Genomic DNA, 27,305 nt, shown 5'->3' with positions numbered 1-27,305 from the left:
TGAAGAAGTCAATCTGCCTCACCCGGTTGGAATGGGCATAACAACGTACTTGAGTACATCTAGAAGTCTGCGGATATAGACGAGAGACGACTTTGCCATATCTCAAGTCGACGTGAAAGCATCAAAACAGGTAAGCTGTAGGAAAAGCATCAATGACTGTTGACTCATACCGTGTACGGAGTATTGTACTTGTACTCGACGTACAGATAGGGGTCCTGTGTCAGTTAGCGGGAGAGTTTACGTCACAGCCCAGAACGGTAGTGAAACTCCCTCCGTATCCCCTGTAGGAAAGGTACAGGCACACAACTCGAGAACTAAGGTAGGCAACAACAATAAAGCAGCTCCTTCATCCCGTTGCCAAGATGTTTGAGCGCTGGAGCACTCTTCAAGGCACTCCAAGCGGCCGGATGGACATAGTCAAAGCTCTGATCAAAATTGAAATGTGGGCTGACAATAGAGATTTTTATGTTCAGGTACCCAGGTTTCTTCGAGTGCAGATAGCGCCGCCTGACTGAGCTTAGGTATGGGGTTCAATAATTGAAATAAATCGCGGCACTGGTTCAGAAACTTGTGAACTTGTGATTTCCATCACTGCCCTTTCTCCGCTATTGGTGAAAGTGGCATCTTCCAGGTTGCTTGGTGCATTATTTCCCACACAAGGGACAGGCGAGCGGCAATCCTAAAACCCCATTGACCTCCCCACTGTGCTCAACCTTCCACTCCCGTCTCTGGGCGTCTTTCCTCGGTGGTGAGTTTGTCCCCTCCAGGCCGGTTGATCTGCCCCTCCCCTCTGCCACAAAACTTCGCACGCGATACAGCAACCCACGTTTGCTGCGAATAACTAACATTGACGTCCTGAGAGGCCTTTGCCTAAGAGACCACCTCACGCCTCTTCTACATCCCCTTTCTGGTTTCCGTTGTCAGGTTGGACCCCACTTCTACTCGGCTTCCCGAGTCGCTGGCCTCGATTGACACGCAGATCATCAGACTCCTGCGAACCTTCACCCTTGCCCGCGGACGTTGGATCTGAACGCTGAGGACGCTGGTGGCCTTCCTCCGTTTGGAGCCTCTCTGCCAGTGATCAGTGTCCGTGCTCTCCCACACATCGATAGCCACAAGTTCCTGTAAGCCTTTCTCGACATCGATTCAGCAGCGTTGCCCATCTTCCTTACCCCGCGATGCCCGTCTCGTTCTCATCGGTTACGGTGAGCGTTGCCGTACACGCACTCCGCCCCCCACCATCAATACACCACCACACGAAGACACTCAACGGCTACCGTGCCTGTCTACAATCCGGAGTTGTAGCACACAGCGCCTTTCTCCAGTGTACACAGGGTTCCGGGTACTGGAGAGAAAAGTGCAAGGAACTCGGCAAGTGTGGCTGCGGCCGTGGTGCACCCGATCTCGCTTCTGAGAACTATTCTCGTTCATTCTCTCTCTACTGCCTTCAGTCATTCTGTCTCTCTCTGCCCCGTTAACCTCCGTTCCTTGCTTTATCGATTCAAGCAGCAACCCCCTGCTTCCCTCCCATCACACTCCTTCACTTCAGGGCGGCCCATCGTGCGCCACGTCTGCAATTATGCGAGGGATTGACGATAGGGTCTGTTGCATCAAGGCGTAAGGTTGCAGCGGGTTGCTAACTGTGGGAACAAGTCGTTGCGACAGGACGAACAAGAGATCGACGACATGCCCGAGTTTGGAGACGACGTCGATAATGAGCTCTTCTCGCAGATCCTCGAAATGGACGAAAGTGAGGAGGATCGCGACTTCAGCGCCCCGCTGGTTTTGAACTTCTTCGAACAAGCAGAAGAGACCTTCGCGAAGATGCAGGAAGCGCTGTAAGTGCTATCCTCGCCCGGTTTCGCAGCCTATCTGTCTTGGCTCCTTGTTTCTTTGATTGCCCGGTGGACCATACTTCGTTCCCTTAGGGTCATGCAATCACACTAATCGAGTTCCATTGGCTTCTCCCTGCTCTTCGGGTTATGGGAACGCAGAGGACACGAGATGAACAGCGTTAGACTGACGGTTCACATGGAAATCCCCAGGAACGCCAAAAATCTGGAGTCTCTGTCTAGCCTCGGCCACTTCCTTAAGGGTTCTTCCGCTACTCTCGGGTTCAACAAGATTAGAGATGGTTGCCAGATTATCCAGCAATATGGCCACCAATTGAACGTGGACGGCACCCCCGAGACCGATCCGGCGGTGTGCCTTAAGAGGATCGCCGAGGCTCTCTCTACGGTTCAGGCCGACACGGCGAAGCTAGAAAAGGTCATGAAAAAGTTCTTCAGTCAGACCGAGTAATGGGGGATGGTGTCATGAGCTTTCAACCGTCATGTTGCATCGGTTCTTCCGATGGTTACAGCAGCCCCCTATTCTTCTCTCCGACTTACATGCGATCGGGTCCGCAGCAGCGAGAAACGGTTGTTGTTTTCGTTAGTAGGGCAGGATGCAAATTCCGTGGAGGATGACCAGCAGCAAGGCGGGTTTGCTTCATGGAGAAGGAGGTAATGCAGAAGCAACTTGAACAATTGATCTTGAAGTCCAGATACCGGCAGATGCAGAAGGGGAACTTCTCAAGAGACCTGCTGTATGGCTTATCGAACGGCATTGCAAAGAGCTCAGGGCGGCTTGCAGAGAGGACAGCCTGGTCTACCAGGGCCTGAGGGAGCCTTGTGTGATGCCTTGGCTGTTTTTTGAGCCTGTCTGTGGTCAAGGTAGCTGCGGTTTGTTGGCTGTGGCCTCGCCCATCATTTGACGATGCGATGTCTACGAGCTCGGGGTCCATTCTGATAGAGCAGGGAATGAATGGATGTGGATGTGTTCAGTCTTTCGTCAATTACCACCGTTTCTCCGCCTCTCGAGTTAGGCACGAACATATGAGCACAGACCACGTCCAGTCAGAGTATCGTCACATCCCATCAGACTGGGTCGTCCACGACACTTCTTTGCTCTCGACTACCACACGATACCGCACTCAGGGGTCACATCCCCAACCAAGCCCAGGGCAGAACCTCCTGAGACCAATTCGCAACATAGAACGGTCGTCGATCAACAAAGCCTGAAAGAAATAAAAGAAGAGAGATAGCAAACATGCCGTTGAAACCTTCCAAGACAATGCCAACCCACTTCCTCTGCATCCCCCTCGTGACAGCCCACTCGCGCCCGCAACTCACCGCCTCCCTCTCCGCTTTCCGAAGCGACATCTGCTCGCCGCGCGCCCAGGGCGGCTTCGACGCACCGCCCGACGCGATCCGCCCCGTTGGGACGCTGCATCTCACCCTGGGCGTGCTGAGCTTTCCCCGCGGGGAGGAAGGCGAGGGGAAGCTTGCGAGGGCAAGGGAAGTGCTTTTAGGGTTGAAAGTAGGTGAGATTTGGCGGGGTGTTCGGAGGGAATGGAAAGGGGTGATAGGGAGGGGGGAGGGGATTCAGGGGAACATGCTCGGGACTGGGACGGAGTGGGCTGAGATGGGGGTAGTGCAATCTGTGGCGGGTGAAGTAGGAGGTGCCGTGGAACAGGGTGGAGAGGGAGGAGATACGGAACCCGAGGAAGCAGAAGAAGGCATCAAGATCACCCTACGCGGGCTGGCGTCCATGCAGCCTGCTGCCCGAGCGACTGTGCTCTACGCGCCGCCGGTGGATCAGCATGGTCTGCTACAAGCGTTCTGTGAGAAGGTCAGGGCAGCGTTTAGGGAGGCCGAGATAATGGAGGATGAGGGCCGGCCGCTGCTCTTGCACGCCACCCTCGTCAATACCGTGTATGTCAAGGGCAATAAGCGGGATGGGGCAAGTAATGATCGAGGGAGAGGTGGCAGGGGCGGTAGGGGAGACAAGAAGTGGGATCGTCTGGTCTTTGATGCTACGGGGATTATTGACCGTTATGAAGATCAAGTATGGATGGAGAATGTGCCGGTCGAAAGGGTGGCCATATGTAGGATGGGCGCGAAAAAAGTGGTTGTAGACGGGCAGGAGGATGAGGCGTATGAGGTTGAGGCTGAGGTCGAGTTTTAGTCTGCAACAGGCGTGTGAAGATTCCATATATCTACATCCAGTCACTTACGGTAGATCTCAACGAGTTCCAACCAATATGCCTACCATAGTAGGAGATCAATCACGTCCTTGTCACTTGTACTACCAACGTTCTTCCGTTGCCTATTGACAATTCCGTCCCGTCGAGACATGCGGTCAATGATGTTGGGTGGTCTTCAGGTTGAGCACAGGGGCGTGGGTCCACTAAATAGGCAGAGCTCGGGCCACCCCCGCATCCATTCAAGTTTGTTGGTGCACCTGAATCAGCACCCTGCCTCCACCAGATTGGACTGACGAGGCTGAGGTGAGCCCCATGTGAGCTGACCGGCAACGCCGCAGCCTGGTTCGTCTGACGCCGAACCTGCCGCCATTTGCAGTCGTCCAGGCAGCTGCAATACAGTCTGCCTTCGAATTGGTCAGCGACGTCGAACGAGAGTTTATTATTTCGCAGGCCGGTGCATATTACGATGCAGCGTGATCTCGACGACGTCAACCCCGTCAGCTAACTCAGCGTTCTTGAGAACATACGAACGAAACCCCCAAATGCCGCAGAATAACACTACGCCGCTCATGCCACGCAAAGATATGAGCTCACCGGCAAAACGCCGTCCTCCTCCTGGAGGCACCGGGCCCAAAGGCGCCAGCGGCAGCATCAGCGGGGCACGCTCACCTCCACGTCCGTCCCGCACCGTCGCCACCAGTAACACTACCACCGCCCCCGGCAGCAGCAACACCTACATCGCCCCTCCCCCTCGAGCCGCCCTCAGCGGCACCTCCTCCCCGACCCCCGATAATCCGCGCAACAACACCACCTCCAGAGACCCAATCGGCGCCGTCCCGAGTCCCCGCCTGGGCGGCCTTGTTACCCGACCAAGCACCACCACCAGCCGCTCCCCGTCCCCAGCCACAAACCAAATAGGACAGATAGGTTCAGGAGTTTCAGGAGCAGGAGCAGGAGCAAGAGTAGAGGGACCCACACAAATCGCAACAGCCACCTCCAGCTCCGCCTCCCCGGCATCCACCACCCCCCTCGCAACAGCCCTCCAAGGCGCCCTCCGCGAAAAGGACCTGCGCATCGCCTCTCTTGAGAGCGAGCTCGCCCTCATGGAGTCCGAGTTCCATCGCGAGCTGGACAAGCTGAGCAGCGCCGAGAGCGAGACGGCGGCGTACTGGCAGGGAAAATGCGCCGCGCTGGAAAAGCAGGTGGCTACTGTCATTCTCTCGTTGCAACACCAGCCGCCATTTCCGCCGTCACGGCCGCATCAGCAGGGGGTTGTTGGAGTTGGAGATGGGGAGGGTGGCGGTGAGCGGGAACGGGAACGGGAGCGGGAGGAGGAGCTACGGGAGGCGAGGGCGGCGTGGGCCCGGACGAGGGATGTGCTTGAGCAGAGGGAGCAGGAGCTCAGAGAGGTTAGGGCGCAGGTCCGGGGGCTGAAGGAATGGGTCAGTGTGAGTACGAGGGCGCACGGGGAAGCGCAGACGAGCGATGAAGTGTTTGGGGAGGGGATGGCGAGGCTGGGGAATAGGCTGCAAAATTGGGTGCTGGTAAACTTCAGGCGGGCGAGGGTTGGTGAGTACTGCTCTGGCCCTGGCGCTGGTTTGCGATTGAGTGGCGGACTGACGGTAGCAGATCTCTCGGGCGCCGATGAGGATGCGATATCGGAGTTGGCGCGTCTAGTGCCCATGTACGAAGACCTGGCTTCGGCCTCCAGAATCCATTTGCTTCAGTCGCTCGTGTCGCGGGTGCTTGTGGAACTCGTGTTTAACGCCTACTTCGTGGGGCTTCCGGCCGATGTGGCGGCGCAGATCAAACAGGTCGAGGTGTTCCTCTCCTCGTGTGGTGAGATCGTTCAGCCCTTACATCGACAACTGGGAGGCTGACAATCTAGTAGCATCACCCGAGTCGATAAACCAGTGGCGGTCTCTCACCCTGACGATCGTTAAGAGAGATGCCGGCGAGAAGCTACAGACAGGAACAGCCGCCATCGTCGACATGGTTGTATCCAAGGTCAGTAGCCTCCTGGACGCAATCACAAACACGAAATCAAGTGAATCGCGAGACCAAGGACTCCAAGCCCTCGTCACCAGCGCGATTGAGCTCTCGCGGCTGTTGGCAGTGCAAAAGGCCGTCTTCAAAGTCGAAATGCCCGAGATCCTCCCGCATCAACGGACCATGTTTGATCCTGAGATCATGGAAGATATTGGTGGCGAGGACGAAGACAGCCTCGCAGACCGCGAGATCTGCTGCGTCACGTTCCCGGGCATCATCAAACGGGGCGATGAGAGTGGCGGGCATTTGCAGTACCGCAATGTCATATCCAAGGTCAAGGTGCTCTGCAGTCCGGAGTGAAGCGTCGGGGTAGATGAAGGCAAGGGGTTGGCTGTTGTACCACACAACGTCCGGTGCCTGCATTTCCCTCTGGAGCAGGCGGAGGAGATGACAGGGACTTTCCCCAGCACTCTGACGTTGCCATTGTCCCCTGAAGCGGAAGCGTGTCAACCTTTACGGCCGCTGTGTGATCCCAACACTTCGACTTGAAGCCCGGCCGCAGATACAATTTCAAACTTGGGGCTCGTCAGTGTTCTCCAATCAGCATACTTTCCGGTCGATAGGTGCAGGAATCTGGCGTTGATGCTAGAGGGTTGCAGCGCATGCATGGCTAAGCGTAAATCGGCAAGACCGGAAGCTCATTGGCATGGCAGAGCCTCCAACTCCCCTCCACTCTCCGGAATTGGTGTTCACAAGGGAGGACTATGTGTAAGCGTGATCAGGAGAGCACATTGCATGTCAAGCCATTGTCGAGCTTCCAAACATGGTGTCAGAGAAGGTGACCATTCCCTTCGAGCCACGACATACCGCTTGTCGACGACCGCCACAGCCAGCATCTGCACGGGTCCTGAGTGGCTTGCATTGCTGACACGGCCATCTGGTGCAGCCCAGGTCCGTCGCTCGCCACGAGGCCGGGTCTTCTCCGGATCAGCTGACTGCGATGCTCATCGACTACCTCGATGTGCTGTGGAGGAGAGCTGCACTTTTTTGGCCGTCTCATAAGCGACTCATTCTTACAACGGCCATGAACAGAAGATGTTGCTAGCCACGAGGACACCGGGTTAGAGCATGTGGCTTTGGAGCTAGCACCCGATTGCAAGTGCCGGTTGGCTCTGATAGCTTCCAGGTTCGTGTACGTTGTCATTGACACGGAACAAACCGATGACTTGGCGGCTGCCCGTTAGACGCTCTGAGATGCATCTATTAGGTACGCTCAGCGCTGCCAGTCTATCTCTATCTATGTAACTGTCCTCTGTCGAGAGCGGTGAATCCCCTGAACTCCTGAAGTGCCGATGATAGGTCAAAGACGGGTCAGAAGTGAGCGAGCTCTGCTCGTAAGCACTGTGACGTAAACGCGCGGTCTGCACTGGCTGAGTTCCGGGAAGGCAGCACCTCCTTTTTTTTTACTGTGTACGCGAGGCAGCACGCGCAAGTACCGCTCCATCCAAGCTGTTAGTACATCCCAAAATCATGTAACATGTAATAATCATCCTCTCGACTACCCCTTCTAACAACTTGCGCAGTCGAAGTACATTGAAGCAACGTCGAGCACACAGTTGCCCACCGAAGCGAACCAGAAGCTGAGTTGCAGATCGGCTGGTTCATGCAGCCTCTGGGACGACAGATGTGTTGATGTCGGCCACCATTACCCAAGGGGGATGAACACCTAGCAATCTTTGCTGCTGTGCCACCTTAATAGCGCAACCGCCTCCAGCCATGGTCGGTGGACTGGGAGCTGGGAAGCTTCGCGGACTTGTCCATACTCTGAATGGTCCGCTATCAGCTCCGCCGGTTCTGTCGGACAACCGATTGGGTGATGAATTGAGGCTCAAAATCACCGGCGGTCGTGACCATCAAGCTGTGCCAGAGAGCTAACCCACCGACCTTCTTTTGCCAAGTCGGCTGAGCCCGCAGTTGTATAAAACTTCGAGCAGGACAAGTGCTACCTTATCCCATTGTGCATGGGGTACCACGGTTCACTGTGCGCAATTGCGGGAAGTCGATAGCCCGATGCCCGCCAAAATGTTAAACCTCACTCTGCGTTCCACAAGCAGAGTGATCGCGCACTCACATGGCGTGTCATCCGGTGATAGGCTCAGCGCGGCGCCGCCTATACGGCATGTCCACTCGACTTGATCTGCGACTGCGCACAAGTCCCGAGGCAGAGAAGCGGAATTGCGGCGCGAACTTGGGTCGCAGTTACGGTGAGAGTCGACGTGATGAGTGGTTTCCATGCAACCGCCAACGGACACTTGCCCTCTTCCGGTTTCTTTCGATTCCTGTGAGACGGCTTGTAGCGGGACCGGAACCGCGGCAGCCAGTCAGTGACGGACGAGCTGCATGGCCAGAGCCTCGACCAAAAGTCCCCGAGTCACGTCTTGCGAATTGGGTATTCGAGGACCAGCGCAAGTGCGCCGTGACGGGAGGCATGGATTGGTCAGAGCCGGCGGTGCGAGGACTCGAGTCCACAGGATCCGGCAGCTTGGAGACGACTGCGATCGCCATGAAACAAATTCGTGTCGACACTCCGGTGGGTCGGCAATGGATGGCGTGCAGAGAGCTGGCGCAAATGGGACAACGTACCATCGGTCGCGCCCGCATCCGTGCACATGGTCGGATCGGGCAGCAGGAGGAAAAATCTACCCAAAATAGGCGGGTGCGGTGTGATGACGGGCAGAGGGCCGGGCCGATGGATGTAGGGTCGATAGCGGGAAGAACCACACCCGATTTGTTCAAGAGAAGGGAAGGAACGGCAAAGGGAAACCGCGACTCACCTCGATACCAGGACCGTGACATTTAAACCGGACCCCGTCCCGGATTAAGTACCAATTTCATCCTCCATTCTGCCCCAAACCGGCAAAGTTTCGCAGTTCCTCGGGCTCGTAATTCACGTCCAGTGCTGGACGCTGCCCTCCCAGCCCTTGGGCATCGGGTTGCCCAAGCTAGAAATACTGCATACGCAGTCCTTGGGACGCCTCGACCACCATTCCAAACAGTCCAAACCAGCCCAGTCGAGTGTTTCCACTCGTCGCATTCCTTGCCTTCACGGCGACGTCTGTCCTTCTTTCGCGACTTTGTTGGGCCATGGGTTTGGTCCGACATTCAGATCGCAATCGTTCGGAGTGTCAGCAGGATCGAACCCCGGTCGGCGCCGCTCCCCAACCCCAACAACGCCCACCGCACCCCTCCCCCGCGGCATCTAGCTGCACTCCGACCGACTGGCCAACCGTATCAGAACAACATCGTAATGGCGTCCGGCTTCAACCGGGACGAGCCGTGGAGTCTCCGGAACCTGCGCGCCCCGGAATATGCGCACAGCCAAGCATCGTCTCTCGGCTCTGGCATTGGCCCGCGCTGGGCGCCGTCAGTGACAAGCAGCGATCAGCTGAGCGAACGTGACGGTTCAGAGTACGACGACGCGCAGTCCGAATATCGGACCGCTTCCACCGTAACCTCGCAATTCACCATGCGATCCGCCCCGCCGCCCTCCATTTTCAGCAGCCGGGACGGTGCGACAAGTTCGGCGGGACAGAGCTCGGCGCCATCGTTAGGCGGACCTCGGGTGCCGATCATGGGATTGTTCGACAACCCAGCTTTCGCCCCTCGACGTCCTGATCAAATCTTGTGGTGCGAGTTCGCCCGGCTTATGAACTGTCACGCAACCTTTTCCCTCGACGACGAAATCGGCTGGATCCAGCATCACATAAACCACCTGAGGGATACCTACCCCCGGGAGCTCATGTGTTGGTTCTGCGACTACCATCCCTTCGTTGCCTGGCATTATCCCGAAGACGGCTTCGCCAACTTTGAGGAGCGCATGCAGCATGTGAGGGGGCACATTCTCAGCGATCATCGCTTGACGAACCGGGCCATGCGGCGCGACCTCCACATGGTGGCACACTTGTATCACCACGGCCTGCTGAGTGCCGAAGAATATAAGGCGGCCATGGAGTATGACGAAACACCAGCTGCGTTCCGACTGCCTGGCTCTCATTCCTCGTCGTTGCTGCATCGACCGTCGATTGGCTACCAGCCTGCGGCACCCAGAGAGAGACAACAGTACCACGACTTGGACAGAGAAGAACGACGCCGGCAAAGAGAGAGACAAGGCCGCAACCACGGCAAAAGACGATAAGAAGAGAACTCAAAATATATGCTGACGACACACCTGATTGCGGTTTGCGCAGATTGAACCATACCGCCATCGAGCTGGCAAAGGATGGCTTTATATCTGTCGCAGGCGGGACCGGAGTATGAGAATCCGCTTGGAGATGGAGGTGCGGAAGGGGAATATATCAGACGAGACGCGACGCGTCCCGGGGCTGTGCCCCGTTGCCCCACCAACGTCTTGCACTCGGTTCCGGGGCTCCAAACCCCGGCCCAGCCTGACCGAGACAAAGACTGTCCGGTTGGGCGGCTCTCGCAAGCGAAGATGGCCGAATCGATCCGTGTGGTTTCTGTGTTATTATGTTCTGCTGAATTTCTATCGTCGTTGATGCTGTTCTGCTTTTCGAAGCTCTTTGTTTGCTCTTTCTTTCCCCACTTCCAACTCCTTGGGAAAATGCCCCTTGGGAAAACGCCCCTTGGGACGAACGACAGCACGTCATATTGACGCAGGAATTCGCTGCTGCATAGTTCTTTCTTCTTCTTCTTCTTTTTTTTTCTTTTTTTTTTTTCGAGATTTTCGGTTTCGATTGATCTTGGTTCGGAACGTTGTGCGGAGGCCAGGAGCCCTGTTTGATTTCCTGCGTTTTGTGTTTCGATTCATCCCGGGCATCTCTGCAGGTTTGGATGATGAGGGGTCAAATTGCGTCTGACGGCACATATGAGATGATCACGACAGATGCCTGGACGAGAGGCAGTCAGTCATTGGTTGTGGCTTGAGCACTTTGTGGACTGGCTTTGACAGCCGATTTGTTAGTTACGTTGTTCTTTTGGTATAAGTCGGTCGCTTGGTGGGAGTCTGAGGATATGCGGAGCTATTTCAGGGGCCGTTTTGATGACTGGCGCGAGGAGAATGAAGGAGCTCCATCAGTGGTTCGAAATAGGCGACAGGACTGGACTGTCTGTATAGAATACAGTCATTGCCGGAAGAATAACAGAGCAATGTTTGTGGTTCTGTCTTCCAGAAGACTAGAGGAGGTAAGGTAAGAGGGAGGAAAGGAGCTTGAATATCTGAGTTTTTCCGTCGTTGACGCGCCTCGAATAACAGGTGACACGACTCTGTTGATCTATGTCAAGTTTGCCTGGGTGGCAAAGTCAGAGTTACGAGGTACTCTATATGTTGTCTAGGTACCTTGGGTGATAATGCTCTCTTGTCTTCTATATGGACTGAACATATGCCGTTCCCTATGGCGCTGTGCCGCCCAGCTGTCCGAGTCAGGCTACCGTTCACTTGTCCTTCCAGGTTCCCAGCCTGTTTGCAGTGCTGCCTGCTCGCCTCACCTCGACTTACACAGGCAGTGGGCGCCCTACTCTGGCGGGTGTTGTACGCCCTGCGGGTTGCAGACTAATCAAGCGGTATCTTACGACCCAGACTTGGGAACCTGTGTTGTTATTTGTAACACGAAGGAGGCAGTGCTAGCCACGCGTTGCTGACTCTGGTTGGGAAGCTGGGGTTCTGGTCCTGTTTGCTACTGGTTGGTAATGCGTCGTGGTTCCAGTAATTTGGGTCTAGAGCTATCCAATTAGCTACCGGTACGACGACGATAGGACTGTTGCTGTTATTGCCGACTGCAAAGGGGTGTGGAGGACTCATACGGCGTGGCGCTCTTGGTGTGGACTACCTTATTTCTCACTGGACACGTTTTCTCAGTTCGGCTAGCTGGTGATCCAAGGGAGAGAAAGAGAGGATGCCGGCACATGCTGCGCAGCCGGCTGTCTGGAGACCAGATGGCTAAGCTTATGTGGCTGCTGGGTATGGCGAGCTTTCCCTGCGCGAAGACTTGCGGAACGGCAACGATGGCAGCCTTAGTCGAGGAAGCGGCAGGAAATCCCATGGTATATGCTCTATATCCACATTATCGTTACACGGAATAAGGAGCACTGATTGCTGTCGTAGCAGCTATGATACAATCCCCCTGTTTCAGCAACCCATTCACATGAGCTCACACAGAAAGGGGTAGATATGAGCCCTCGGCAGAAAACCCAGAGCGGGGGAAGAGCAGCCCTGTGCATCATCATGCCCTGGGCTGCTTCCCATCTGTAGTCCCCAGCGCATCTCCCGCGATCGAGAGCTCCTCGACCGCTTTTTGGACCTTGTCCACCTCGGCCTCCGCAGCTGGGGTAGCAGCGCCGTGCGACCTGGCCATCCTGTTCCTGGCGATGACCTCGCCAATCTTCTCGAGCATCTCCTCCGACAGCACGGGCTGGCCGCGCTCGCGGCGCAGTTCCCGCATCTTGCGGTTGTACTCCTGCACGGGCAGCAGCATTTCACCGGCGCGGGCGCCTTTCTGGCGGGCCTTCTTCTCGGCCTCACGCGCCTCAATTTCGGCGACGTACTCGGGCATGTGCCGCGTGCGGAATTTGGAGTACTTGTTGCGCAGCTCGTCGAGGACTGTCTCTGGCATGGGCGGACGCAGCAGCGTCGGCACAAACGTGCGCTCTTCGACCTCGAGACGAAGTGTGTCGAATGCGTGGTCTGGCCACTGTTTTGGTGTTTGCTTCGGCCATGGGATGCGCACGTTCGGACCCGGCACCATGCGGCCGTAGAAGACCTTGCGAGTCGGCCGATCGTGGATTATCCCGACGGGCTTGAGCTCACGGATGATGACGTCGCGGGTCACGCCGGTCATCGGGTCAGGGAGCGGGTGTACCAGCCTGATGGCGGAGATGGGTATGCGCCCTTTGATCTGCTGGACGGGGGCTTGGCCCTTTTGGGACAGGAACGAGGGGATCTTGGCGTTTGTCTGTTCGGAACTTCGTGTAAGTAAGTCCCATCATTACTCAAAGCTACCTTACCCGAGTAGGGACGGCACAAGACCTACAATGGCAACGTTGCCGTCCAATTCAACGGTCATATTATCCTTGTTGATCTGGGCAATGGTCGAAATCTTGCCCTTGTAGGGGCCCTCGGTAATGACAACGCGGTCATTCGGGGCGAGACAGAGGTACTGCGACCCGCCGGCCCAGGCGGCGCGGGCGTCTCGCTGCTCATCGGTGAGAGTGGTCTGGAGCAGGGCTCGGTCGGTCGAGATGCTGCCCCAGTAGTTGCCGAATGGGTCGGGCTTGCTGACGTCGCGGCGCGGAGCGAGCGGGCCAAGCTCCAGATCTTCGTGCCTGGCCTTGATGGCCGTATTGAGTTCGTAGCCGGCCTGATCCCTCATATTGCGGACTGTCCGAAGGCGATTTCTCTTCTCAATAGCGTACGCGAGCTCTTGCCGGCGCTTGGCTCGCCGCGCAACCTGGCGCTCGGCCATGCGCACCCGCCGGAGGATCTTGTCCATGACGCCGGCCGATCGTGGCGCAAAGTCCTCACTCAAGAGGGAAGAGGGCGGCGGTGGGCGTCAGGGTTGTTGTCGGCGTACTCCGTATCCAAGCTGCTGCTTCTCTCACGCAAATGCGATTTTGAAAAGTTGAAGCAGTCCCGAAGCCTGCAACGGACCCACATCCTGCTTTGGCTGCAGGGGAAGTTTTGTGCGGCTGGCGGGAGGCGGTGACAGCTGGTCGAGGCCAAGCCTGACGGCGAACGCAGCGAGCAGCCGACCCGCTCTGGCTCCGCGGAGCGTTGAAACTGCAGCCTCTCTGCATAGATCCACCCAAGGCTTCTTAAAACGTCTACCATTGTCAACGTTTCTGACCCTAGAGTTTGTTGGAACCTGAATGAGGTGCAGCCAACCAGCAACAACAACAGCAGCAAGAAGAACGGCCTCCATTCAACGGCATCAACCAATCCCCGTCCACGCATGTGCTCTCAAACTGGTAGCCAATGATTGCGATTCCCTGCCCTCAGTTTCGGGGCTTGCGAGTTGCAATGCCCTCTAGCAAAACGATGCTTCTTTTGTCCATTCACTCCATTGCGCAGTTCCGGCCCGCCGTGTCTTGATTGCCAGAGTGGCATCTGTTGCCTGATCTAGCTGGCATCAAGTCCTGCAGGACTTTGGGGCTCCACTCAAGGCGGGACTCGTAGGCACGCGCCACAGACTGCCCCGGCCTCCCCCAGCTTCTGACGGTCGAGGTCTCCAATTCCACACATGTCCACCATCGCGACAATCTCAAGCCCGAGTAACCGTTTTAGGTTGAGCCAGAGAGGCTGATGCAGCGAAGCCGTTTTTCTGCCGCCGCGTTTTTGGGTGTCCTGAAATGGCGTATTCAGTCCTGTGATGCGGTTCGTATCTTTGTTAGCCGTAGTTCTGCATGTATGTACAAGTACAACACACGTCCTTGTCTATCAGGTCCTGCCGAGGCATGCTTCAACCTCGGACAGATGATTGCAACTGGCCGGCAGAGTCATGCTTTGATAGCTTCCTTTGCACTGCCGCCCGTGTGCAGGACTTCCACTTGGAAGTACCGAAGACATGACGCTGCCTGCTACTAAATGCGCAGACATTTACCGATGATATTAAGTAGTATGTATGAGCAGCGTCTTGTGTCAACAACAGACCAATCTGACACTCTTTCAGCAATTCTCAGGGGTTGCCGTACGGTTTTGCGGAGTTTGCCAGCCTGCGCCAGCTTGTTCTGGGCCCAGATCGACAAGCAACAACAGAACCCAATTCAGACCGCAGCGCAACCATTTGTTGATGACGAATTGCCCTTTCCACAGCACGTTTCTACCAAAGACGCGAATAAGGAGTCGTTTCCCCCCAACGTCTTTCTTGAACAAAACCGCACTCTTCCCTTGCGTTACATATGTGAGTACCCTTATTTCAACGTCGGAAGACTTGTGCAAATCCGACACCTGACAAGTTGCAACCTGGAACTGACGACTGCCTCATCTCAGCCCAGACCAAGCGAACAGCACTTGAGCAAGCCCCCCCAAGGTCGCCAGGTTTCTGACCACTCAGAACGCTCCATTCTCGGCGGACCGGCACCCACTCTTCGTCCCCTTCTTTCCCGGCCATTCCCCAGCGCAGAGCACCCGGCCGCCCTTTCTCTGCCATCAATTGCATCGACCGGCTTTCTTCCTCCACTTTTCACCCTTTCCATCTCTCTTGCATTTGCTGCATCAAACAACCCGGCAACCCGGTTTTCCCAGTGGCATCGCCTGCCACCTTCCCTCCCTCTGCGACTCCCGACCGAACGCTGTTCCGCCTTCGCGTCGCCCAAACTCCGCGCCTCGCTTGCAGCCGAATCCTGCTGCAGCATCCTCAAACTCACCCGACACTCCGTTACTCCATCGCATAGCTCTATCCCCCAGCAACCATGACTGCCGAGCTCCGCAGAAAGCTGGTCATCGTCGGTGACGGTGCCTGCGGCAAGACCTGCTTGTTGATGTAAGTCTCATTTTCCTCATTGCGTGCCGGCCTCGTTGGGGGCGCCGAGTTCCAGGTATGTCCTCGTGGTCCACACGGCTCTGTACTGACACGGTTTGATGGCAGCGTTTTCTCTAAGGGTACCTTCCCAGAGGTGAGTTGGTTCATGGAATTCCCTTTTTGACATGATTCGAATGGCGAAGCCCGGGTTCCAGCCTCGCACTCTGCAGATCGCCTCGATATATGGCGCCATCGCTTTTGATAGCGACGTTCCGCTTCACAGGCGTTGCATCATCGCATCGAAACACGACAAGCGTTGCCAATCAACGAGCTGACATGGCGCACAGGTCTATGTCCCTACCGTGTTCGAGAACTACGTCGCCGATGTCGAGGTTGATGGCAAGCACGTCGAGCTGGCGCTATGGGATACGGCCGGCCAGGAGGACTACGACCGTTTGCGACCCCTGTCATACCCCGACTCCCACGTCATCTTGATTTGCTTCGCCATCGACTCTCCCGACTCCCTGGACAACGTCGGCGAGAAGGTCAGCTAAAATCGACCCGGTGCAGCACACGTGCATTATAGACTCTCTTGCTAACGCTGCCCTTGCGACAGTGGTGCTCCGAAGTACATCACTTCTGCCCGGATGTTCCCAAGATTTTGGTTGGCTGCAAGAAGGATCTGCGTTTCGACCCCAAGACCATCGAGGAGCTCCGCAAGACCAGCCAGCAGCCGGTGACCACTGAACAGGTAGGCAGCATCGAACCAACCCGCAGCGGACTGGCAGCACACAAGGCCCGACCCGTCTGGGTGCATACATTATGCTAACGCGAGACAGGGCCAAGCGGTTGCCAACAACATCAAGGCCACCAAGTACCTTGAGTGCTCGGCCAAGACCAACGAGGGTGTCCGCGAGGTGTTCGAGTTCGCAACACGGGCTGCTTTGCTCAAGAAGACCGGGAAGAAGAAGAAGTCCTGCGTCATCGCCTGAGCACCCACCGATTCTGAATAGACGCCTCCCATACTGTTGGACTCTCTTGCCCCGACCTCGATTCTACTCGCACCAGGTCTCGCAAATACGACGTGCTCCCTTCCTTGTCTTTGGAACGACAGTTAGAGGTATAAACAGTGCTCAGGCTGTTTCCCCCCAGTCGGCCGTCTATGAGCGCCGGACGTGGGAAAGCGCCGTGTACGCTCGGGGAACTGTACGCAGGCGCCCACAATCGCGGAAAGATTTGGAGGAAGAATAGTTTTGGCAAGCAAGAGCTGGAAACCGAGGATGCGGATGGTGAGCATCATGAGTCATCTGGGGTACCTCCTCGGTTGCCTCATGCGACTGCAACCTCGTCAGAAGATGGAGTTGGCCGGTTAAACGACGAACTGTGGCGGCAAGCTATAATCCAACACGTCCAATGCACTTCCCTTTCTATCTTGACTTTCTTCTCTCTTGTCTGTCTGTCTCACATTACTCGACGGTGCTGTGGTTTCCTGTCCTCTTGTTACTAGCTAGCTATTTATTATGCTCTTTTTGGACCAGACCATGTGCTCTGCGCGTCTCTGACTGTCGAGCTTTGGTACGCTGTTGTTGGTACGGACCGAGTCAATTTACAGAGCCACGGTATCTTTTTCTTTCTTGGTTTCGTTTTTGCGTGCTGGTCATGTGGAGGGAGCGACCGTAACTAAGAGCAGCCCCTGCGCCTGACGCTCATATCTGTTACCATTGGCCGCCGTCCCGTGGCAGCGTCAGCTTCTTGCCCTTGGAGCTACCTTCCAGCTAACAGTCCGTCTATTGCAAACATCGTGAACCTGAATCAGGTAACGGCGTAGGCACGTTCCAGCCAGACATTCAATCATTTTAATCTTCTGTTGAGAAGGTCTCTGGCCCGGTCATCACAGGCGTGATCAATCTTCAGTTCGGTAGTTATCCATTAACGCCCCTTCAACCACCCCCCAATCCCCTTGAAAATCAGTCGATTCTGTTAACCGCAGAACCCAAGCTTGCTCTCTTCCGCAGCAATCCATTGGTGATAAACGTCATCCCGTCCTGATTGTCACTCAGCTTGACCGGACCCAATCCGCACCACAGCTTAACCAACCCTCAGTGGTTCTGAGCACCAACGACAAACGTCCTATTGCGGTGAGGAGCTGTGGTACCGCGGGTTGGTCAACTCAGTTGGGGCAGCTCTGTAGTTGAAGGAGTTCGATTAGTAACTCTGTCATTATCGACGTCGTTGACTGCATCGAACGGGGGGGTCGTCGGATGTATATGTAGTCCTGGGAATTATGCCTTCCCAAGACAATAGAGACTCTGAACTCTTAATTGACGGGATGAGACGGGGGCTTACGGCGCCGCAGGAACCGCACGACTTAGAGGCGCCATCGGACGAGGCACCGCACTTGGGGCAGCTGGATCCGTGCATCTTGTTTGTTTGGTTGATGTTGAGTGTTTCTTGGACGGGAAGGTGGGATGGGAGATGAGTGATGTTGTTTTTGATTTTGAGTATTTGTGTATGTAGTAGATACAAGAGAAGAGGGGTCGAACTCATTCAGCTCTGGAGTTCCACACTTCAGTTCAGCAGGAAGCGGGGTCTTATACCTTTTCCCCGTATCTTGTCGTTCCCTCCCACCTTCCTTCTTGTGGTGCCTACATCTAACCGCCTTTATGCCCCCTCACAATTGTTAAGCTAGCTCAGCGTCAGGCTGACCACGCAGTCGCCTCCACGCCGCTAGCAAAGACGAGGTCAGGTGGTTCGCTTGTGCGAATCAGAACCGGGTGTCCGCCGACAGCACCGCCCCTTCCTGCTACTGTGTACACCGGGGCTGACGGTTAGGCAGCCGGTCACCCATTCGTCTGTCAGTGTCCTGCATTGCAACCCAGCAGGACATCGAAGGTCAAGCAGATACTGAATCGGGCGCGAGTGTAAGGTAGGTGCGGGGATCCGAGAGCTGGTGTCGGTTCCCCACGCCAAGAAGTTTGGACGTAACAGAGCCTATCTTGTGGTCGGAAGCGGGTGGGTGACACAGCAGCGATGAGCTTCCCGTCCCAGTGACAGGAAAAAGATGAGACATCAAGAGGCGGGAGGGGATTTTGAATGAGGCACCAAGTGACTCGAACGAGCAGCGTCTACTGCCGTATCTTGATATGATGGGGGCTCCGTCCCAGAGTATGTAATGCTAACACAGTGTAGATGGGGAGGGTATGTGGTCAGAGTCTTTAGCAACCCAGACGCCGAAACTCCCCAGTGCTAATGCACAAACTCCAACCGCTAGCCCGGCACCGTTTCCGCTCTATGCAGTGTATGCTCCCTCGAAGTCAGCAGATAGGTATAATCGTAATACCGTGGTCCATCCATGCATGATTATTTAGTAACATGATTGTTTAGTAACACTGCCTTGTTTCTCCTTCGCCTACAACACCAGATCCGTTAGCCATCATGCTGTTAACACGACAAGACAGGGCTGATGACCAACCTGTTATCATCTTCCCAATGGCCTGCAGCATGCTCATGACCATAACCGTACACCCGAATGCTACGACCGTCCAGGCCACGTACGTCTTCCACGAACGCGTCGTGAGCTTGATGTAGCACAGCGGCGGGAGGATATACGCCATGGCGGCGGCGCTGGTCCCGCCGACCAGATCAAACACGGTGCCGAGGTCGCATGTCACCAGACTCAACACCATGGCACTGAAGACCAAGCTGCTGGTGAAGATGAGGTGCAGGTTCATGTTGAACGGTTCCCCCGGAAAGTAGTAGTTCAGCATGACCTCGCGGCAGACGAAGGCCTCGAGCGGGAGCGTGGTGAGCATGTTGAGGCCGAAGCAGAGGCGCGCAATGTTAACCATGGTGTTGTCGGAAGGGAAGTTGTTAAGCACGTTGCCCTGCGTCTTGTCGCCGAAAGTGAGGAAACCCGCGAGGGCCATCAGCAGACAGGCCAACATGGACACGGCCGTCGAGATGTGCGTAACCCTGGCGAAGCGGTCGATGGTGGGCTTTTCGAGAGACCCGTAGATAAGGAGCGAGTTGTGGTGGCAGACAAAGGCTAGACAAGTCAGCACCGTATTTTTCTTGATATCCCCCCGAGAAGAGCTGTAACATACCGAAGGATATCACCCCTATCGCCTGGAAAATCCCATCGTTGATAACCAGCAGCCGCCAGTCCTTCAGCGACCCCCGCTCTGCCGCCGGCACCATCATGCCCTGCACAATGACCGTCACCACGATCACCGCCATGCTCACCAGCGCGAGGGTACTCGCCTTCGCCAGCTACACACTCCACTCATTAGCCCTCGTCCCCTTCCCTCACTTGCCTCTGAATTCCGTACCCCTCCTGTAGAAAAGCAAACTTACCTTGGCAATATCCCTATACAACGCCAGGGGGTAACTCACCCCGAGCGTAAACAACACAATCACCACCCTCCGATCCGCCAGCCACCCCACCACAGGCGTATCCCTCAACCCAGGCCACACGGCCCTCAAGACACTGGGGATTGAGTCTCCGACAATGACGCCAAAAGCCACCATGCCACCAAACGCAAAAGCCCACTGCGCCACCGAGATGGCCACGAGCCCCGTCCGCCCAAAGCACCGCTCCACCGTGCCCTGGAAACTCGTCGAGCCGCTGAGCTTGGAGTTGACGACAATCAGCCGGATCGTCCAGTCGACCACGACGGTGAGCACGACCAGCAGCAGGGTGCCTGCGAGCAGCCCCGCCTGGCGCAGCGCGTACGGCTGGCCGATGATGCCCGCGCCGATGATCGAGTTGGCCATGTTCATGAAGGCGGACGGCAGCGAGGACTTGGGGCGGCGCAGCTCTGACGTGAGCCATGTCTCTGCGTCAGTTGGTAAGGAGGTGGTGCTGGTGGCGACGGTCACCGAGGGGGCTTCGATGTCTGTGAGGAGGGGGACGCGCTGGTGTTGATGGTCGCGGATATGTGTTGTGTTGCGGAAGAGGGGGTCGGCCGAGTCGAGGTCAAAGTCGAGGCTTTCTCGCGGCGGGTAGGGGTTGTCGTCGTGGTCGTCGGAGCCGTTTCTTGCGTGCGCTTCGGAGACTATGGTCGGGCGCAGGTCGAAGCGGACGCGGTGTGGGGTTCGCGGGTTCGGGTGGTCGTCGTCGCCGTCGGCTGGGTCGCCAGGGTGGACTATGTGGCCGCTGTCCCTGTTGTCGTCGTCATTGTCGGCTGGGTCGGCTGCTGCTAGCAGACCCGTGGCCTCTTCGTTGTTGTTCCTGTGATTGTTCCCGCTTGATGGCGAAGGCGACGCTCCGTGACGGCGGCGGTGGGCAGCTGGTGCAGCGCCGTGCGATGTGGCCCTGGCCATTTCTCAACTGCAGCTCAGGGCATCTTGCGGAGTCGCAGCCCGGAGTCAATTAGTACTCGTCAGTTTCACTTCGAGGAACTGTCTTGTTGGCATGAAGAAGGAAGAAGAGAAGCTGCTTGTCAAGGATGCCGTTCTTGGCGGAAGAATGATTGTGTGTACCCTCGGACGGAGTTCCTGTTCAGGGAATCTGGGATTGATGTAGCCCAGACGTCAGCATCCCTGTCGCGTCGTTTCAGGGGTCACGGTCTTGAAGCAGCCTCATCAGCCGTTCGGAAACGGCTGAGTCTGCACTGCCGACGGTACCCGACGAATCCGGAGAGCAATGGAACTTATCACAGCAATTGAGCATAATATTTCCATTGCCAACAACTTTCTTTCAGACAAAGAACTGCGAAGAAAAGCGTCGATTGTGGAATTCCACAGAGTCTCATTATAATATGGTACAGACAAAATCGGTCTCTCCCGGTCGAGAGCTATTAGTTGAGCGCCGAGCTCAAAATGTTGGCGTTTGCCAATCCTCCTCCTGGGTATCACTGGATGTTTGTCAACCCGACCGCTCACAAATTAGATGCAAGACAACGGTGATCAAGCTGCGAAATACGTTGCCGGCCTGCTGTGGGCCGACTGTACGTTCTTCGCCCGGGTTTGCTCTTACCGGCGGAGAGCAGAAGCTTTAGCCGCATCCCGCCTCATCAACATTTCAACCTAGCACGGCCACGACAACAACACAACACAGTGCCGAGATGGAGAGGCCCCTTCCCAGTTGGTTTCCACCATTGACCTGCGTGTGTGCAGCCCCAGTGCTGGTCGTCGCCGGGACACTCCCAGCCGTCGCCGATTGCTGGCTGTTGAGGCCGGGCATGATGGGCTGTGCAGAATCGCCGCCGGCCACCGACGTGACAGCTGCCGATAGCGTAGTAGCAGAGGCCACAACCGACGTGGTTGTTGATTTTGGCGGGGGCGCAGGTTTCGAGGCAAAGCCGATTCGCATTTCGTCCGCATCAAAGACGCTGTACACGTTCTTCAAAAATGTGTCGCCCACCAGCCAGGCGCCCTCAAAGACTTCGTAGCCGTAGAGGTTGCTGATGCATTTATTATCGCCCTTCTGTGCGACCCAGTCCTGGGCCGAAATTCCGTAGGTGACACCGCCGAAGCTGAGATTGATCGGCAGCGTGGTGTCGCACGGGATCTGGTACTCCACATAGTCGCCATTTTTGAACGAGCTGGACCCGGGGACAAGCTTGAATAACGCCTCGAGATCGTCGGGGGGTGCAAAGACATATGACGTGCCCGTGTCGATGTAGCTGAGCCTGTTGGCGACACCGGCTGACGTGCCGTTGAAACTCAGAGCATCCATCTTGATGGCCCATTCGCCCTGCTCTTTCTGAGGCGACTGAATGATGTTGTACGAGATTTCGCCCGTGTACTTCGCTTTGTCAACGCCGCCGAACGTGACCTGACCGTCGTTTGACCTGTCCGAATCGCGGTTCAGGGACATGCTGACAATCAGCGAGCTCACCAGCCTCTTCGCCTTCAGCGTCTGCAAGAAGGTGCCCGTCACGGATGGGCCCATGGAAAGGCCAAGGATGCCGTCGAAAGCAAAGTGCTTGAAGTCGTTGTGGGTGTAATTTGCCAGTCCAAATGAGACCACATCCACGGTCAATCCGGCAAACGAGACTGTGTCCTCACCCACAACGCCCTTGAGGTCTCCCGAGCCATATTCGATCGAGAAGGCCTTATTATCCGTCCGCCACGACTTCGAGGAGCTGGGGTCAAAAGTGTCGTGCACCAGGCAGGCCTCGGACTCGCAGTCGGAGCCCATGAGCCACGTGTTGGACGCACCCGTGTCAAGCAGCATGTAGAAAGGTTGCTGAGCGGCACCTACTTGAACCTTGATGAAGTAGGAGTAGTCGGGCCCGTATTGGTAGATGCCTGCGCTGTTGGACGTTGTGGGCGTAGCGGGTTCGGATACCGAGTATGTGTTCTTCCGCTTCCCCAGTTCGGACGTAGGGGAATGCTGAAATCGTCCGAACTTGCGGGCAAGCCGAGCTGCCGCTGCGGCAACTGGGTCACTGTCTGCCGAGACACCATTGTCCTGTCAAGAGGTCAGAAACATGTCGTGAATGAGGAGTTTAGAGGCTGACGAAAGTCCGGCGTAGAATGGGGATGAATGCCTACATTACTGGGTCCGCGATAAAGGTCGACAGTTACCCCTTCGACAGTACTCCCTGGTCCAGCTCTTTTTGTTGCACTCACAGAAGCGCCGCAGGGCTCAACTGGATCGCATTGGTCGGGCGGGATGAAGGGGAAGAAGGCGTGAACGGAAGCAACCCATAGCGTCAGCTGCAGGAGCAGAGCTGACACGATCATCATGTTGAGGAAGCGCCGCCTGAGGCCTCACCACTCCCACACCGGCCTCGGCGCAAGGGGCGACAGGTCGCCGGTGGCCTCAGGGGAATAACTGGACGTCCCGGATATTGGAGGTTGGAAGGTGGTCGGATGACGGTGCTCAGAGCATTAAGCAACCAATTCGAGAGCTTGAAGAGGCCTGGTGCTGCCAATCGAGTGGCGGCGAGTTCCGGACTCAACGCCGAGAAATATTACGGTGATTAGTGATTAGATGGGCGGCATTTGTATGTATCTTGCCCAGACGCTTGTGGTTGTCGACGGTGCAGAGCGTCGGTAAAGGAAAATGAAAAAACTGGGCTTGGAATTATACAAAATGCTGGAATCTGTCGACAAAGCAATCGGAAACGGGCGGCTGGAAACAATCGATACGACAAATTGGACGACACGAGGTATGTATAGGCGAGAGACACACTGCTCAGGGCGAGACGGGCGGAGGCGCGGATCCAAGACAGGACGAAACCAACAATGTCCTTGATGATGCAGACAGAAAAGGAACCCTCGAAGAACGGCACACCATACGCACCCGACCGAGCCAGGCTGTAGGTGGAGAGGAGGGGGAGGTCGATGTGAGGTGAGGATGGGGTAACGGAGACGAAGGAAAAGGGATTGAGGAGAGAGGATGGAATCATGAGATGGTGGATCGGAACGACGCCGAGCCCATCGCGGAGACGACCTTGCAGGCCTTGGCCTGAAGCTAGGGTGGAGCGTGTGGCTGACTCCACTGTTGGCGCGAGACTTGGGCGGCCAAAAGGCCATTCTATCTTTACAGCAATATCCAGAGGTAGCAGTCTCTCTGCATCGCCTTCCCCATTGAGCAGGATGACGGCGGGTCAGCTGCTGGGCGACGGCGAGTGCAGTTTGGTCGGTTGACGTTAATTGGCAGTTGACCGGTTCGATGCAAGCAACGTGCATGGCATGGGCGTTTGGATGTGGAGGAGAGAGAACGGAGAGGAGAGGCGGAGCATATCCTCAGGAGTGCAACCCTCCAATTCCGTGGACATCCGGTCAGTGACGATTTACAGCGGCCGTTGCGCAAATGGCATCGACAAGGAAAGCAGACAAACTGCAAACCTAACTTGAATCCTTGAAAGTTTGTGATCTTGCAAAGGACGGGGCTCAAGGTCTTGCCAAGTTCAGCGCTCTCATTACACTCAACCCGAATTTATTCGTTAGCGCAGCGCTAGTTGAGATTGATAATTACCAACGGAGTACCACAGGTGTCATCTTCATTCGCCTTGACATCTCTATTATTCTTCCTCTTCCATATTACGTTCTTCACATCTCGCTATGGCTTAATAACTAATACATATCTTTCTTTTATCCTTCCTTCCCTTCTTTCCGTAAAGTACCGTATGCTCTCACCCGGTTCATACAACTCCACTCAGGCTCGGCTAGGTCTCGGTCCACAGCTTTCTGTTTTTCCAAACTCCGAGACAGCCAACCAGGTTTTCTTCCATATCATGATGACTGCTACAATCACGTGAACGCGGAGAGAGTTCTCAGGCACTCTCGGCAGCGGCGGAATTAATGATCTTCCGATTTGCTAAACCCGTGCAAAAGATAGGGAGGACGTGGCCGAAGATCCGGCCGAGCCTCAGTGAAGGTTATGAATCGGGTGAGAACACAAGGTAAACTGCACTTAAACACGCTAACAATCAAGCCAGTGTTTTTGGACAAATCCACAGCCGCGCTTTGATTGGACGATTACTTGACGAAGCTCAATCGGCGCTTCATCCAATTTGCTTGCCCCGGCTTTGTAACTGACAAGACCGGACGGATGCCAACCACGAGATGCTCGAACTTGTCAATAGCCAGCGAAATCAACCCGCCGCGCGCATTCTCGCCTTATGAGCACATATATACAGAGGACCCTGCACGCCAATTCCCGTACTTCATTGCGGGATGTTGGTGCTCCTCAGCGTGCACGATTGAGGGGCAACGGGGCCCCGAAGCTGGCCCCAGTTAACGGTACGACCTTGTCTTTGCATGCCAGTAACGAAGACTTCCAAATGGCCAACGGTTTCGCTTTTGAAGGACAGGACGACACGCGCGTACATTCAAGAGCAACACGCCCACATCACCTCGGCCGCAAGAGCAACTCTCAAAGGCTACGGATACTCCGTACACTGCAACATTTTCTCACTTATGATAGTTAGTGGCTTGCCCGGTGTCCCAAATTGTTTCGGATCGTCGTGGCTGAGGTGTGCGTCCGTTTCACCTCAACTGGGAACATGTGCTCCTGGAGAGTTTCCCCCCCGCAGATCTGACGATCACTTTGTGCCACCCCCTAAACTCCAAAAAAAGACGGGGTATTCAATCCACCGATTTCGGGATATGAACTCATGGCCGTGGACGCTAGTGCGCATCATGAAGAGTCCGTTATCAATCCATTTGGGTGCCTCCTGACGCAGAACACTCCCACCGGCTGAATGTGAGTTGCATTGATATCCCATACCATTGGACGCGAGAACCTCCAATATCACAGAGAGCAGTGTCTGCTTCTTCGTGGGCATAGAGCGGTTTAGATTGTGCGTTGGTTCCGATGCATGTTGTTGAGGGCTCGAGGGCTAGAGGACGGCCCGGCCTCATGCATTCCTCATTTCGGATGTTCTGTGAGCGTCTTGATATATTGCGCGACCCAACATCGTGGTGTTCAAGGCCGGCTCCTTCCGTCTTGGCCTCCAACCGTTGGCGCTGAGTGCTACGCCGTGCAGCTGCACCCACAGTCCTCTGGCCATGCTGGCCAGTACCTGATGTTCGGGAGGTTGGGAGTAAGCATTTGACGGTGCCGCCTCGCAGGCGTATGAACGTTTGGCGTCTCTTAAATCTTCCTGGGCGTGACTGTTGGTTGACTGCCCAATGGGTCTGTAGCAACAGGCTGTGTCCTACTGTTCTGCCGATATGTCTCGCACCATTCGAGAGCAGCTCGCAAGACAGCCTGGTCGGACTGCAGTCTTGAGTTCTCAAGAACGGCTGCCTGAGCCCCGAGAAAGTGAGAATATTGGTCTTCTCCAACAAGCCCTGTTGCGGCAACAGTCCGCAGAAAGACCCAGACAGATTCGTTCGTCAGGCGAAGCGATTTGACAAGGCTGAGGACCTCGGTGAAGGTCGAACACTGGGAGCCCCTGTTCGCGATGTTCCCAGCGTCGAGAAGGAAGTAGAGGAACGACCAGCCGGATATGTCGGTGTAGTGTTGAAAACACCAGGCCTGCACCTCTGCCAATACCGCTGGGAGATTGATGTCCCTGCCCGAGCCCATCAAGAAGCGGGCATGACACCATGCATAGTAATTCCGGGGATGTCTCTCCCCCGCCACGAACACAACGTCCCTGATATCTCTCAGCACGTCAATGGGTACTCCAAGCGAGGTGGACAGGCCGAGAAGCCAGCGGCGATGGCTCCAGAGAGTGGGCGATTTGGTATGCCTGTGTAGCCTGCTCGTCAGGAGGCCGTCCACAAAGCGCTTCTCCCTCTCGAGTCTCGCTCGTGCGTCACTCTGACAGCCGGATAGTAGCCTCTGGATAAGACGCTTCCGAGCGTTGGCGGCCGTGAGATGCTCTGGATCAAAGAGCAGGATGACTGCCGTCGCGGCGGACAGGTCGTCGTCTGGTAGTGGCTTGATCCCGTCGAGATGATGCCTCAGTTGCTGCCGGGCAACCATGAAGGCCTGTACAAGACCCAGTTTGGAGATCCCTATGGCGTGCCCGTCTTGAAGAACGTACTGTTCCTTCTCGAAGATGTGGCTTCTGCCGAGAATCTCGATTTCCAGAAGGCCTTCGGATGGCAGGGCCAGGACATTGGAAATGGCTTGGAATGCTGTCAGGGGGTCCCCTTTCTTCAGGGACGCGGCGGTCTCACTGTCCAAGGCCCGCGACATCCTTGGAGTGGGTGCCAACTCAGCCAACTATTGGTGTGTTGGAGTTTTGTGATTGAATTCAACAAAGCCAGACTGAATGTACGGATAGAGTTGGGAGTACGGCTGAAGAGGGATCTGAGTGGATGAGTGCTTCCCCCAGTGCCTGTGAGAACCCTAACCCTTGAGCACAAGGACTAGCGACTGGTGTGAGCTGGCAGTTCCGTCATCG

The 27,305-nt window shown here is 55.9% G+C and overlaps 10 protein-coding genes across 10 annotated transcripts; 6 read left to right on the top strand and 4 right to left on the bottom strand.

Annotated features, from left to right (window-relative positions):
* The first annotated feature begins 1,214 nt into the window (after positions 1 to 1,214).
* On the top strand, positions 1,215 to 2,344 carry N657DRAFT_485491 (histidine-phosphotransfer domain, HPT domain-containing protein). Its single transcript, XM_062787602.1, has 3 exons — positions 1,215 to 1,600; positions 1,654 to 1,838; positions 2,046 to 2,344. Exons 1-3 carry the CDS (start codon positions 1,580 to 1,582, stop codon positions 2,299 to 2,301), a joined length of 462 nt encoding a protein of 153 aa, XP_062646696.1. The 5' UTR covers positions 1,215 to 1,579; the 3' UTR covers positions 2,302 to 2,344.
* A 746-nt stretch (positions 2,345 to 3,090) lies between these two features.
* Positions 3,091 to 4,095, top strand: N657DRAFT_598810 (uncharacterized protein; the record flags this gene model as incomplete). The annotated part of the gene is made up of 2 exons (XM_062790049.1): positions 3,091 to 3,402; positions 3,547 to 4,095. 2 exons carry the CDS (start codon positions 3,091 to 3,093, stop codon positions 4,006 to 4,008), a joined length of 774 nt encoding a protein of 257 aa, XP_062646695.1. The 3' UTR covers positions 4,009 to 4,095.
* Positions 4,096 to 4,596: 501 nt separating this feature from the next.
* On the top strand, positions 4,597 to 6,376 carry N657DRAFT_574646 (uncharacterized protein; the record flags this gene model as incomplete). Its single annotated transcript, XM_062789043.1, has 2 exons — positions 4,597 to 5,863; positions 5,916 to 6,376. The coding sequence occupies 2 exons, from the start codon at positions 4,597 to 4,599 to the stop codon at positions 6,374 to 6,376; spliced, it is 1,728 nt and encodes a 575-aa protein (XP_062646694.1).
* Positions 6,377 to 7,649: 1,273 nt separating this feature from the next.
* On the top strand, positions 7,650 to 9,100 carry N657DRAFT_484784 (uncharacterized protein). The gene has a single exon (XM_062787601.1). It carries the CDS (start codon positions 8,148 to 8,150, stop codon positions 8,874 to 8,876), a length of 729 nt encoding a protein of 242 aa, XP_062646693.1. The 5' UTR covers positions 7,650 to 8,147; the 3' UTR covers positions 8,877 to 9,100.
* A 223-nt stretch (positions 9,101 to 9,323) lies between these two features.
* On the top strand, positions 9,324 to 10,211 carry N657DRAFT_574833 (uncharacterized protein; the record flags this gene model as incomplete). The annotated part of the gene is made up of 1 exon (XM_062789055.1): positions 9,324 to 10,211. One exon carries the CDS (start codon positions 9,324 to 9,326, stop codon positions 10,209 to 10,211), a length of 888 nt encoding a protein of 295 aa, XP_062646692.1.
* A 1,748-nt stretch (positions 10,212 to 11,959) lies between these two features.
* On the bottom strand, positions 11,960 to 13,636 carry N657DRAFT_672687 (uncharacterized protein). The gene is made up of 2 exons (XM_062795649.1): positions 13,063 to 13,636; positions 11,960 to 12,984 (listed from the first exon to the last, which is right to left on the bottom strand). Exons 1-2 carry the CDS (start codon positions 13,519 to 13,521, stop codon positions 12,256 to 12,258), a joined length of 1,188 nt encoding a protein of 395 aa, XP_062646691.1. The 5' UTR covers positions 13,522 to 13,636; the 3' UTR covers positions 11,960 to 12,255.
* A 1,803-nt stretch (positions 13,637 to 15,439) lies between these two features.
* Positions 15,440 to 16,481, top strand: N657DRAFT_634880 (uncharacterized protein; the record flags this gene model as incomplete). The annotated part of the gene is made up of 5 exons (XM_062791312.1): positions 15,440 to 15,510; positions 15,616 to 15,643; positions 15,837 to 16,034; positions 16,106 to 16,240; positions 16,329 to 16,481. 5 exons carry the CDS (start codon positions 15,440 to 15,442, stop codon positions 16,479 to 16,481), a joined length of 585 nt encoding a protein of 194 aa, XP_062646690.1.
* A 980-nt stretch (positions 16,482 to 17,461) lies between these two features.
* On the bottom strand, positions 17,462 to 18,400 carry N657DRAFT_646681 (uncharacterized protein). Its single transcript, XM_062793163.1, has 3 exons — positions 17,836 to 18,400; positions 17,583 to 17,674; positions 17,462 to 17,534 (listed from the first exon to the last, which is right to left on the bottom strand). The coding sequence occupies exons 1-2, from the start codon at positions 18,034 to 18,036 to the stop codon at positions 17,660 to 17,662; spliced, it is 216 nt and encodes a 71-aa protein (XP_062646689.1). The 5' UTR covers positions 18,037 to 18,400; the 3' UTR covers positions 17,462 to 17,534; positions 17,583 to 17,659.
* A 469-nt stretch (positions 18,401 to 18,869) lies between these two features.
* On the bottom strand, positions 18,870 to 23,184 carry N657DRAFT_575132 (uncharacterized protein; the record flags this gene model as incomplete). Its single annotated transcript, XM_062789080.1, is given in 6 exon segments — positions 18,870 to 19,534; positions 19,593 to 19,758; positions 19,843 to 20,813; positions 21,392 to 21,499; positions 21,517 to 22,887; positions 22,956 to 23,184. 6 exon segments carry the CDS (start codon positions 23,182 to 23,184, stop codon positions 18,870 to 18,872), a joined length of 3,510 nt encoding a protein of 1,169 aa, XP_062646688.1.
* A 2,857-nt stretch (positions 23,185 to 26,041) lies between these two features.
* On the bottom strand, positions 26,042 to 27,192 carry N657DRAFT_664713 (uncharacterized protein; the record flags this gene model as incomplete). Its single annotated transcript, XM_062795252.1, has 2 exons — positions 26,133 to 27,192; positions 26,042 to 26,072 (listed from the first exon to the last, which is right to left on the bottom strand). Exons 1-2 carry the CDS (start codon positions 27,095 to 27,097, stop codon positions 26,042 to 26,044), a joined length of 996 nt encoding a protein of 331 aa, XP_062646687.1. The 5' UTR covers positions 27,098 to 27,192.
* Between the last annotated feature and the right edge of the window lie 113 nt (positions 27,193 to 27,305).

The sequence above is a fragment of the Parathielavia appendiculata genome (genome assembly GCF_033297405.1).
Source record: "Parathielavia appendiculata strain CBS 731.68 unplaced genomic scaffold N657scaffold_8, whole genome shotgun sequence".
NCBI lineage: Eukaryota > Fungi > Ascomycota > Sordariomycetes > Sordariales > Chaetomiaceae > Parathielavia > Parathielavia appendiculata.
The sequence above is the reverse complement of the archived record's forward strand: the minus strand, read 5'-3'. Positions and strand labels throughout refer to the sequence as shown.